Source organism: Somniosus microcephalus, unplaced genomic scaffold (assembly GCF_052327205.1).
Source record: "Somniosus microcephalus isolate GS21.2 unplaced genomic scaffold, FLI_Smic_1.0 unresolved_chr1, whole genome shotgun sequence".
NCBI classification, from domain to species: Eukaryota; Metazoa; Chordata; class Chondrichthyes; order Squaliformes; family Somniosidae; genus Somniosus; species Somniosus microcephalus.
The window spans coordinates 156,026,081-156,039,057 of NW_028225179.1; the positions used below are offsets into that span (position 1 = coordinate 156,026,081).

The window sequence follows — 12,977 nt, forward strand, 5'->3', positions numbered from 1 at the left end:
TATCCCTGGATGTATAAGCCATAATAATTGTCTAGGGCGAGTGGAATGATTCAAGGCAATTGAGAGAATAAGCCTTGGTGACACTTTCAGCAATCCAGTGCTTGCTCCCCAGGTCCACAGTGAGCACCAGCTAACTCCATGCCCCTCGCCACTCCTCCCTCAACAGGCAGAGAAAGCCTCGCTCCCAGGCTTGCTGTCCTGACCTTGGTCACGGACATGAGTTTGACACACAAGATGGAGATGGATCAGGAGATGAGTATTGTAGAGGAGGAAAGGTTCAGCTGGGAAGGGCGGTGTTTCCTGTTGCTGAAGTGTGCAAAGTATCGATGGGTTCTGGAGGCTGTGGTTCATCTGAGGGTCCCTGTGTTGGTCATGTTCGGGGAGCTGACATTTTCAACTGACCAGTTGAAGGCGATGCTTTTTAGAAGATGGATTTGGTGCGTGAATAACACTAACTACATCCAGGCCTGCTTTTAACCGTGTTCATTTGCAACTATTTAGTACTAAAAGATACTTTCTATGATATTTTTATGTATAACGAATCAAATTATAAGATATAAATCAGGCCAAAGGAACTGATATGAGTTTTACCTGGGTTCATGACATCCAACATTTCTCTGCACACTGTGTATAGTAAAGGGCCGTTGAATTTTTCGATAGACAGGGCGGTATCTACTAATGTCAGTATATTATCGTCCTCACTAATCCTGCAAATATCAAACAATTGGTTATAAATTGACCATAAACACTTTTCTGAGCTATTTTACCAAACAGTGCAGAGTTTCAGTAAAGAGCATGTCCTACCTCATCTTCTGACGAGTTTCTTCCTGAAATAAATAAAACACAATCTGAGTTGACAGAGACTGAGCGTCTATATCGGGACAGCAGAAATTACACCCAGATTGTTACAAGCTGCTGATAATTCCCAATTCTCACTGCTGCCCACACACAGGTAGAAAGAGGATATTACAAAAAGGATATCGAAGCACAGGAGAATGTATAAAAGAGATTTACAAGAATGATACCAGAACTGCGAGGGTACAACTAACAGGAAAGAGTGAACAGGAAAGATTATTCTCTAGAAAAGGGAAGACTGAGAGGTGACCTGAGCGAGGTCTTTAACATTATGAAAGGATTCGATGGGGCAGATGTAGAGAAGATGTTTCCACTTGTGGGGAGTCTAAAGCAAGGGGTCATAAATATAAGAGAGTCAGTAATGAATCCAAAGGAGAATTGAGGAGAAATCTCTTTACTCAGAGAGTGTTTAGAATGTGGAACTCGCTACCACAAGTTGAGGAGAATAGCACCGATGTATTTAAAAGGGAGCGAGATCAGTACATGAGGGAGAAAGGAACAGAAGGATATATTGATAGGGTGAGATGAAGTAAGGTGGGAGGAGGCTCGTGTGGAGCATAAACACTGACATTGATCTGATGGGCCGAATGGCCGGTCTCTGTGCTGTAAAATTCTGTGTAATTCGATGAGCGGCATATTTGAAAACAGGCCATCAGAAATTACACGAAAAATTATTAAATGCTTCTGATAGAAACAGGATATAGTTGAAATATCTCATTAGAGTATCAGATACTAGAAATCAACACCAGTGTCACTCACAGACACAGTGCCTCTCACACCCACCCTACCAGACACACCCACACACTCACAACACGGGACTGGAACTGGATTGGAATGTGAGTTTCAGGAGATTATTAAACTTGGGCACCACAGAAATAATTACAGACTAAACATCAAGATCACGGCAACTCATTCCCGGGGAGGTTGCAGGTATTCCCGGGATCCTGTAGATATTGTGGGAGGCCGATTAGTTCGGTGAAAATAGCAGATCCGCCCAGGAATGGAGAAAACAATCGATCGGTTTAAATCAGTGACGAATTATTGGGAAAATGCTGCATTTATGTCAAAATTCTCGCCCGTCAACTTGTGACTGTGAACTTTCACTGAACTAAACTGAAATATAATCCTCACCTTCAGAAATGTCAGCTCGTCTTTTTGCTCCATCTGTTTCTGCAACTTTGGGAGTTTCTCCCGAATAGAATTTAAATTCACTTGAATCTGTCGAAGGTTTTTCTCCATTGTTTCTAGAATCTTCCCCTCTTGTTTCCTGAGATCTCTGATTAAACGCTGCTCTTTCTCACTGAGAATCTGGTGCATTTTAGCGAACTCGGATGTGATGCGGGTCTGCAGACTGCTCGACTGTTCCTACCAAATGAAATGTGAAAAATAACACGTTTTCCGCATTAAAACCAAAAAAAAACGAATCAAACTTCGAAAATCAGCCCAGGACGATTTACCCTAATTTCGGAAATCTTCTGTTTCTGCCGCCGCTCCGTGTCTAGAACCGCCGATTTCTTCTCTGTGAGAGAATCTAAGGAAGATTTCACCTGATCCTGGGATTGGGAGAGAAAAATCACAGAATAAAAGTGTTAGACCATGAAAATGTGATAAAATAATCAGGTGATCAAATCTGCTCCCTTTTACCTTGTAGATTCCAACAGCTTCTTTAATGGGCATGAAGCGGTGCTCTCTGTGTTCCCGCGCATCTCTACAAGTGTAACAGATCAATTTCTTGTCAGTTTCACAAAACAGCTTCAGTTCTTCCTGATGTTCCTCACAGTGAAGTTTACTTTCCTTCCCTTTCGGATTCAGCTTTAATTTTCGAGCTTTCTCGGCCAGATTCGCTAAGGCCCAATTAACCTTGAGGTTTATTTCCGGAAACTCCTCTCTACATTCCGGGCAAGAATTTGTCTCCTCCTTTTCCCAACATGTGATACAGGAGCGGCAGAAGTTGTGCCCACACCCCAGTGTTACCGGATCGGTGAAGAAATCCAGACAAATGGGACGAATTGCCTCCTCGGTCAAACTCTCGGCCTCCTGTCTGGAAGCCATGTTCACACTCAGCACTTCCTGATTCAAACCGCTTTCAGTTTCCGTGTTTACTGCGCTGCCGAACAGCCTCAGTTCAGCGACTTCCCCGATGAAATTCACGGCAATACTCAGGGAATTATTATTAATATAAACTAGTCTCTGTCCAATCGACTTTTACTCAGGGAGATAAAACCTAGAGCAGTATAAAGGACAAACAGTGTTAGAGGGCGGAGGGGAATAATTGAACCTTGGCCTGGAGATTGCAGGTCCGTGAGGCGTTGGCAGTGGGGGGAGGGAGCGAGGAGGGAGGAGCCGGAGATGGGCGGGGATAGAAACATACATAGAAGATAGGAGCAGGAGTAGGCCATTCGGCCCCTCGAGCCTGCTCCGCCATTCAATGCGATCATGGCTGATCATCCAAGTTCAGTACCCGGAACCTGCTTTCTCGCCATACCCCTTGATCCTTTTAGCCTTAAGTAATATATCCAACTCCTTCTTGAATATATTTAATGAATTGGCCTCTACTGCCTTCTGTCACCACTCTCTGGGTGAATAAATTCCTCATTTCTTTCCTAAAAGGCCTACCCCTTATCCTTAGACTGTGACCCCTGGTTCTGGATTCTCCGACCATCGGGAACATCCTCCCTACATCTAGTCTGTCCAGTCCTGTCAGAATTTTATAAGTTTCAATGAGATCCCCCCGCATTCTTCTAAACTCCAGCGAGTACAAGCCCAATCGACCCAATCTCTCCTCATATGTCATTCCTGCCATCCCAGGTATCAGCCTGGTGAATCTTCGCTGAACTCCTTCCATGGCAAGAACATCCTTCTTCAGATAAGGCGACCAAAACTGCACACAATACTCAAGATGTGGTCTCACCAAGGCCCTGTACAACTGTAGCAAGACATCCTTGTTCCTGTACTCAAACCCTCTCGCTATGAAGGCCAACATACCATTTGCCTTCTTAACCGCCTGCTGCACCTGCATGCTTACCTTCAGCGACTGGTGCACAAGGATCGAGATTCCAGGGCACTTTGATCCAGACCAAACTCACTCTGGTGACAGATGGTGTGAGATATGGATCCATAAACTGAATTGTGTTAATGATTGCAGCCGCTCACCCTGAAACACAAAGTGCCATAAATGTCAAGGAGCTGTCTGGATCAGTTTCAGTACTTGCTGATTCAATCTGCTGGTGTCATGGTTCTGTGGGTGGATCCAGACCCGGTTCCCAGTCACAGATCACTCGAGTCCCTGCAAGTGCTGTTCACATCTGAATGAAATAGAATCGCATTTACAAAGAGAAAAGACAGTCTGTGATGTTTCGGGGTGCGCCCATCATCAGACTGAGAGACTAACGGGAATTTTAACTGAGTCTGGGAATCGGTAGAGGGAAAAAGGAGGAGGGCAGAAGCGGAACCCAAAATATATTACTATTGAAATCACTGGCAGGAAACTCAGACTGGTTCTGTTATCAGCGTATGTTCCACTGCACCACATGTTCCTTCCTGTGCTGTGTCCAAGCGACCCTCTCCTGATCACTGGCCCTCTCCCTCCGAATCAATTCCCCGACCCTAGGAGCTACCTGGGAATGCACAGCTGGTTTCCGCAGCTGGGCAGTTACATTTCATTCTGTCTTTCCAGAGAGAAGCAGGCGGAGCGAGCATGCAGCTTCCCCAGGATAACAGGCTCCATGGTGCAGGGTGCCAGTGACTGACACACACGTCACTCTGCGGGCAGCGCATCTCAATTCAGAGATTTACCGCAACCATTCCCTCAATATCCAGCTGGTGTGCGACCATACTCAGCGCATCATGCAAGGCAATGCTCGGTATCCTGGCAGCAGCCATGTTGCCTTCATTCTGCGGCAGTCTGCTGTACCATCAGCCTTTGAGCCACGGACAAACCAGAGGGTGGCTACTGGGCAACAAGGGCCACCACTGATCACCCGGCTCTTGACTCTGCTACGCTACACGTGGGCAGCGTGTATATAATGAGAGCCATGCTGCCCCACGGAATCTGATAGAGCAGACCATTGGTGTCCTTCATCAACGCTTCCGCTGTCAGGACCGCTCTGGAGGAGCCCTGCGGTACTCACCAGAGCGGGTCTCAAGATTCGCCATGGTCTTCTGCATGCTCCACAATCTCGGCATCATGAGGGCACAGCCCTTTCCACCAGACATACAGCGACCAGCTGAGGAGGAGGAAGAGATGTAGGAGGAAGCAGAAGAGGAGGAAGCGGAAGGGAAGAGGCAACCCAGACAGCTCCTTTCTTCCCGGGCTCCCTGTGATAGAATCATCCGACTGAGGTACCAGTGAACACAACCCCAATTCCCCATCAATAATAGTCCCACACATTACCTCCCCTCTGTTACTGACCATCACAGCGTCCTCACCACAATCTCTATCAGGTCGCCTCTCAGTCTTCACTTTCCTAGAGAAAAGAGCTCCAGCCTGTTTAATCTCTCCTGATGGTATAACCTCTCAGATCTGCTATCATCTGGGTCAATCTTTTTGGCAATTTCTCCAGGGCCTCTGCATCCTTTTTGTAATATGGAGACCAGAACTGTGCTCAGTACACAGCAAGTGTGGTCTAACCAAGCTTCTATACAAGTTTAACACAACTTCTCTACTTTTCAATTCTATTCCTCTAGACATGAACCCCGGTGTTTGCATTTTATGGCCTTGTTAACTTGCGTTGCTACATTTAATGATTTGTGAATCTGCAGCCCGAGATCCCTTTGCTCCTCGAACCCATTTAGATTCTTATTCCCCAGGAGTCTGAGGCCTCCTTATTCCTCCTACCATTTGTTTCTTCTCCCCCCTCCTTTCCCCCAGCCCTACAGAGGTCCTTGCTGATCGTTCAGCTCCCAGTTCCGCTCCGGGGTGTGGACCCGAAATGCTAACCTGTCTATTATAGAATATAATATTGATTATATTTACATACATCACTGCACCATTTTTGTAGAATGCTCGCATTTTTTAATACCGAATATCTCTGCATTTTGTTTGCATTTTCTGCTTCTATTTCGAACTATTGGTGAAAGGGACTCCTGGGAATTTCACCTCAAGTTCAGATTACTCCCAGGAAACCAGACTGGACGGGCGTAAAATGGGTCTTTGGGCGGGAACATAAAACAGGCGATGGTGAATCGGCAGTTTTACACCAGCCCAATTTTCTGGAAATGTTGCATTACCGCCCAAGACCAATTTCACCCAGAATTCCTTCCTGGATTTTTCTGTTCTTCATGAAAATGCATTCAACCAGCGATCACATGACTTTAGAGCAGTCTCGCCATCTTTATTACTTCCATTAATCTAACAATTCAAATAAAGCAAATGAAAAGAAAACAACAGTCTTGTCAGTCAAAATCTCTAAAGCAGGGAGTCCAAGCGCTGGTTACTAGTCTATCACTAACGTCATTGCTATTCACTGCAATTTCACAGTGAGTGTTTACAAGCACAGTCCCAATTAATGGGTTTCCTCTGGTCAAATTGCAGAACTGACCAGCACCGGACAGTTGTTTCCGTGACCTACCAAGTGATCTAGGGCTGTGATGCACTTCCTGAGGTCGTGAAAGGCGTTATAGAAATGCAAGTCTTATAGTCATGGCCACTGATGATTAATTTGAGATAGTTGGCAGAATAAAATGGGATAGTAATCACGTCAGTAAATTATTGAGTTACATAAAACTTCTGCAAAGAGCATGCATTGCTTCCTGTTCTGATAAGCTGCCTTCTAATCTAATACAGACAGCTCTCCACTCACACTGAGTGTTCTGAGCTTAATAGATTGTCAGGCTAGTTGTAGCAAGACCAATCATATCAAAGTGATTGCAAGAGTACCAACGCCTCAATATTCTCGCTGTGACAATGACAGAAACAAAATTAACCTGGAAAGTTACATTTCTGTGTAGTTATGGACATTGATATGAAGTTAGTCCCATTGACACTTGGAAGCATACAGAAGAACCAAGAGACCAAGATAATTACAGATGAGGAAGGCCATTCTGACCAACTTGATCCATCGAGAGATCTTAACTTCCCGCCATTGTAGTGTTGAATAGTTTCTTGAATGATTCCAGGGTTTTTGTCTCCATTGCTCTCTCTGGAACTTCACTCCACATGTTGATGACTCTTTGGGGGAAAGTTTTCAGGCCTCCCACTGGCAGAAACAAGGTGGTTTTGCCCCCCAAAATGCTGGGCAGTGATGTACCACCTCGGTGCTGTGGCCACGGCAACATTTCCCCAGACTGATCGCTGGGACTATTGCAATCCCGAATCAGGTGATCGGCTCATTCAAAGTGCAAATCAGGATCATATAGAATTAAAGACTCGGGCAGCACAGGAGGCCAATTGGCTCATCCGGGGAGATTTTGCCGAACCTGTCGGAAAGAAGGCGGGACTCCCCCTTTCGGGTTTTTGACCCGCCTACTTCGACGTCCGGCCAATCCGCGCGATTTCCCCTTGATTGACCTTGTTGAACCCGCCCAGCGGGCCCAGCAGGCCAATTAAGGGCCACCCAGCAACAGGTGACATCACAGCCTGCAATTTCATCTGTCAAGAGTTTTTGACAGATGAAATATCGGTGTTTCACAGCTGTTTGAAGCTGTCAAACACTGACAGTCTGAGTTCCAACATGAGTCCTTCTGCTCAGACTCAGTTACCGGCACTCAAAGCTGAAGGCTGTCACTTTTCACAGATCGCAGCCGGTCAGCTTTCAGTGCCGGGGTGAGTGATGGGCTCCTGACGGCTACAGGAAGAAAGGCTGTTAAGGTAAGTACAGGTAAGTAAAATAGCAAAATACTGCAGATGTTGGAAATCCGAAATAACAGAAAATGCTGGAAAAACTCAGCAGGTCAGGCAACATCCGTGGAGAGAAATTTGAGTTGACGTTTCGGGTCGAACCCTTCTTCAAAACTGGAAAGAAAAGAAAATAGATCGAAGGCAGGGCTGCGATCGGACAAAAGAAGTAACAGAAACAAAAGATGTAAAAGAGACAAAAAAAGGTATTCGAAGCTAGGCGAGATGGTAATAGGCTGAGATTAGGTTTGAAGTGTTCTGGCAGGGCAAGAGATAGATGCCAGGTGTCAGAGAGGAACAAAAGGAAAGCGGGGGGGGGGGGGGGGGGGGGGAGGAAAAGAGTGGAAAAATTACAGGTAAAAAATGTAATAGGGGCCGAGGTTATGATCTGAAATTGTTGAACTCGATATTGAGTCCGGAATGCTGCAAAGTGCCTAATCGGAAGATGAGGTGCTGTTCCTCGAGTTTACGTTGAGCTTCCGTGGAACAATACAAGAGGCCAAGGACGGTGAGGTCCGAGTGGAAATGGAGCGGTGAATTAAAATGACAGGCGACCGGAAGCTCGGGGTCACCCTTACGGACTGAACGGAGGTGTTCCGCAAAGCGGTCACCCAATCTGCGTTTGGTCTCCCCAATGTAGAGGAGACTGCATCGTGAGCAGCGAATACAGTATACTAGATAGCGAGAAGTACAAGTAAATCGCTGTTTTCACCTGGAAGGGGTGTTTGGGGCCCTGGACAGTGGGAAGGGGGGGAGGTATAGGGGCAGGTGTTACATCTCCGCTTGCACAGGAAGGTGCCAGGCGAAGGGGAAGGGCTGTTTGGGTGATAGAGGAGTGGACTAGAGTGTCTCGGAGGGAGCGGTCCCTACGGAATGCTGAAAGGGAGGGGCGGGGAAAATACGTTTGGTGGTGGGATCACTTTGGAGGTAGCGGAAAGGCCGGTCGAATGTGGAGGCTGGTGGGGTGAAAGGTGAGGACAAAGGGAACCCTATCGTGGTTCCGGGAGGGAGGGGGAGGGGGAGGGGCAGGGGTGAGGGCAGAAGTGCGGGAAATAGAACGGACACGGTCGAAGGCAATGTCAACCACGGTAGAGGGGAATCCTCGGTTGCGGAAAAAGGAAGACATGTCTGAAGCACTGGTGTGGAAGGTGGCATCGTCTGAAGGTGACTCTTCCCTTCTTCGACTTCTCCGTCTCCATCTCTGGGGATAGGTTATCGACCAATATTCACTACAAGCCCACTGACTCCCACAGCTACCTGGACTACACTTCCTCCCACCCCGCCTCCTGTAAGGACTCTATTCCATTCTCCCAGTTTCTCCGTCTCTGCTCCTCCTTACCCGGTCCCACCCCCCCTCCCTCCTTACCCCGGTCCCGCCCCCTTACCCCGGTCCCACCCCCCCTCCCTCCTTACCCCGGTCCCACACCCCCTCCCTCCTCCTTACCCCGGTCCCACCCCCTCCTCCTCCTCCTTACCCCGATCCCACCCCCTCCTCCTTACCCCGGCACCCCCCTCCTCCCTCCTTACCCCGGTCCCACCCCTCCCTCCCTCCTTACCCCGGTCCCCCCCTCCTCCCTCCTTACCCCGGTCCCGCCCCCCCTCCCTCCTTACCTCGGTCCCGCCCCCCCTCCCTCCTTACCCCGGTCCCGTCCCCCCCTCCCTCCTTATCCGGTCCCGCCCTCCCTCCCTCCTTACCCCGGTCCCCCCCCTCCCTCCTCCTTACCCCGGTCCCCCCCTCCCTCCCTCCTTACCCCGGTCCCCCCCTCCTTACCCGGTCCCCCCCCCCTCCTTACCCCGGTCCCCCCCTCCCCCTCCTCCTTACCCCGGTCCCCCCCACCACCTCCTCCTCCTCCTTACCCCGGTACCCCCCCACCACCTCCTCCTCCTCTTACCCCGGTCCCCCCCACCACCTCCTCCTCCTCCTTACCCCGGTCCCCCCCACCACCTCCTCCTCCTCCTTACCCCGTCCTCCCCCCTCCTCCTCCTCCTTACCCCCGGTCCCCCCCCCTCCTCCTCCTCCTCCTCCTTACCCCGGTACCCCCCTCCTCCTCCTCACCCCGGTACCCCCCCTCCTCCTCCTCCTCCTTACCCCGGTCCCCCCCCTCCTACCTCCCCTCCTTACCCCGTCCCCCCTCCGTCCCCCCTCCTCCTCCTCCTCTCTTACCCCGGTCCCCCCCTCCTCCTTACCCCGGTCCCCCCCCCCTCCTCCTCCTCCTTACCCCGGTCCCACCCCTCCTCCTTACCCCGGTCCCACCCCTCCTCCCTTACCCCGGTCCCCCCCTCCTCCTTACCCCGGTCCCCCCCCTCCTCCTCCTTACCCCGGTCCCCCCCCTCCTCCTCCTTACCCCCGTCCCCCCCTCCTCCTCCTTACCCCGGTCCCCCCCCCTCCTCCTCCTTACCCCGGTACCCCCCCCCTCCTCCTCCTTACCCCGGTCCCCCCTGTGGTAAACCACTGTTTGTATTCCACTGTGTACATGCCTGGACATGCCTCGGCTGACTCCTCCCACAAGTCCTAGTATAAAGGTGACTGCTCCCCAGCCCCTTTGTATTTCTGGACCGGTCGACCACTCGAGGCAGACCTTCATTCTTTTGTTAATAAAAGCCTTTAGTTACTCTCTTAACTCTCAGTCTTTTATGAGTAATTGATAGCGCATCAATTTATTAACAAAATTTTTATAATGGAGAAGATCCTCACACCAGCATGCCTGGACTTAGATCATCGGGAGGCGGACTCAGCCACCAAGTTTACTCACTGGCTTAAGTGTTTCGAAAAATTCCTGACCGCCTCCGCAGCAATCAAATCGGACGAGGACAAACTGGATGTCCTGACCTCCAAAGTGAACCACCGAGTGTACTCGGTCATCCAAGACGCGACCTCGTACGCGGACGCTATCAAGCTCCTCAAGGACCAGTACACGCGCCCCAGTGAACGAAGTGTACGCCAGGCACCTTCTGGGGAGTCGTAAACAACAACCTGGGGAATCGACCGTGGAATACCTTCAGGCACTGTCTGTGCTTGGCCGGGCCTGTGGTTGTAAGGATGTAAAGGCCGCCGTGTACACAGAGGAACTTATCTGGGACGCTTTTGTAGCGGGCCACAGATCCAATTACACCCGACAGTGACTGTTGGAGCAGAGTGACCTCGACCTCAACAAGGCCTCTGAAACTCGCACTATCATTGGATGCAGCTACCGGGGCATGGATGCCTACTCCTCTGCACCGTGGACGCCGCGGGGAACGACAGCCTGGGGACACGGTAGGACCGCCTCATAGCGCCGTGCCACCCCAGCCACACCCCAGCAACAGCCCAACTACCGCAGCAGTGTCCCAAGGCCAGACAGCAGTGCCCCAAGGCCAGAAATGCTACTTCTGGGGCCAGGCAAAACACCCCAGAGCGCGCTGCCCGGCGAAAAAACGCGATCTGCTTGGGCTGCGGGAAGAAGGGACACTACGCTAACGTCTGCAGGGCCAAAGCCACCCCGAACCCCAGCAGCGCCGTGTGTGGGCCATGCGGGCCGCCATCTTGGGCCTCCCCGGCCATGTGCGAACCACCGGTACAGCAGCCATTTTGGACGCCTCCAGCCACATGGGGATCATGGACGCCGCCATCTTGGGCGACAGCCGGAACGCAGCAGGCCCCCAACACCGCCTCATCTGATACCCGCAGCGACACACCGACCCCCTACGCTGGCATCCGTTACACTGGACCAAGCGAGACCGCACCAGCTGGCCAGTTCCACAATGGACATTTGGGTAAATGGCCACGATACAATCTGCCTTTTTGACTCTGGAGCACGGAGAGCTTCATCCACCCCGACACGGTGCGGCGTTGCTCTCTCCCAGTCCTGCCTGCGCACCAGCGGATTTCTATGGCCTCCGAGTCCAGTCGATCGCGGACATCGGCGGCTACTGCGTAGTGACACTCGTAGTAGACGGGACCGTGTACGATCATTTTAAACTTCTGGTCCTGCCCGACCTCTGCGCTGCCGTCCTGCTGGGGTTAGATTTTCAGTGCCACCTTAAAAGCGTTACGATGGCGTACGGTGGACCCCTACCCCCACTCACAGTCCGCAGCCAGCAGCTTCCAAATTGCCCGCCGCGCACCAGGTGCAACCTCTCCACACTCAGAGTCACCCCCCCCGCCACTGTTTGCTAACCTCACCCCCGACTGTAAGCCCATCGCCACAAAGAGCAGGCGATACAGTGCCGGGGACAGGGTTTTCATTAAAACCGAAGTGGAGCGGCTCCTGAAGGAAGGGATTATTGAGGGCAGCACCAGCCCTGGCGAGCCCAGGTTGTGGTCGTTAAGACCGGCGAGAAGCAGCGCCTGGTCATCGACTACAGCCAGACAATAAATCGCTACACCCTGCTGGACGCCTACCCACTCCCCCGCATAGCTGATATGGTCAACCAGATCGCGCAGTACCGCGTCTTCTCGACCATTGACCTGAAATCAGCGTACCACCAGCTCCCTATCCGCCCTGAGGACCGCCAGTATACTGCCTTTGAGGCAAACGGCCGCCTCTATCACTTCCTTAGGGTTCCCTTTGGCGTCACCAACGGGGTCTCCGTCTTCCAAAGGGAGATGGACCGGATGGTAGATCAAAATGCGTTGCAGGCCACTTTCCCATATCTGGACAATGTGACCAACGTTCAGTTGCTTTCATGTTTAACAACAAGCAGAGGGGCAAAATCAAAAATGACAAGATCTTGAGGTGGAGAATCGAACTTTCCACCTACAATTACGAGATCTTGTACCGGCCCGGGAAGCTCAATGAACCCCCGGATGCGCTATCGTGTGGCACCTGCGCCAGCGCGCAATCGATAGACTGCGGGCCCTCCACAATGACCTCTGCCACCCGGGGGTCACCAGGTTCTTCCACTTCATCAAGGCCCGCAACCTGCCTTACTCTATTGAGGAGGTCAGCACCATGACCAGGAACTGCCAAGTCTGCGCTGAGTGCAAACCGCACTTTTATAGACCAGACAGGGCCCACCTGATAAAAGCCACTCGCCCCTTCGAGCGCCTGAGCGTTGATTTTAAAGGCCTCTCCCCTCCTCCGACCGCAATGTGTACTTCCTCAATATTATTGATGAGTACTCCCGTTTCCCGTTCGCCATCCCCTGCCCGGACATGACCAGTGCCACGGTCATTAAATGTCTGAACGACCTCTTCACCCTGTTCGGTTTCCCCAGCTATATCCATAGCGACCGGGGCTCATCGTTTATGAGCGACGAACTCCGTCAGTACCTGCTAACTAGGGTATTGCCACAAGCAGGACCACCA

The 12,977-nt window shown here is 51.1% G+C and overlaps 1 protein-coding gene across 1 annotated transcript; it reads right to left on the reverse strand.

The window, feature by feature from the left end:
• Window positions 1-547: 547 nt before the first annotated feature.
• On the reverse strand, window positions 548-2,907 carry LOC147096300 (zinc finger protein RFP-like). Its single transcript, XM_085973805.1, has 5 exons — window positions 2,646-2,907; window positions 2,500-2,561; window positions 2,313-2,408; window positions 805-827; window positions 548-707 (listed from the first exon to the last, which is right to left on the reverse strand). Exons 1-5 carry the CDS (start codon window positions 2,905-2,907, stop codon window positions 548-550), a joined length of 603 nt encoding a protein of 200 aa, XP_085829931.1.
• Window positions 2,908-12,977: the final 10,070 nt, after the last annotated feature.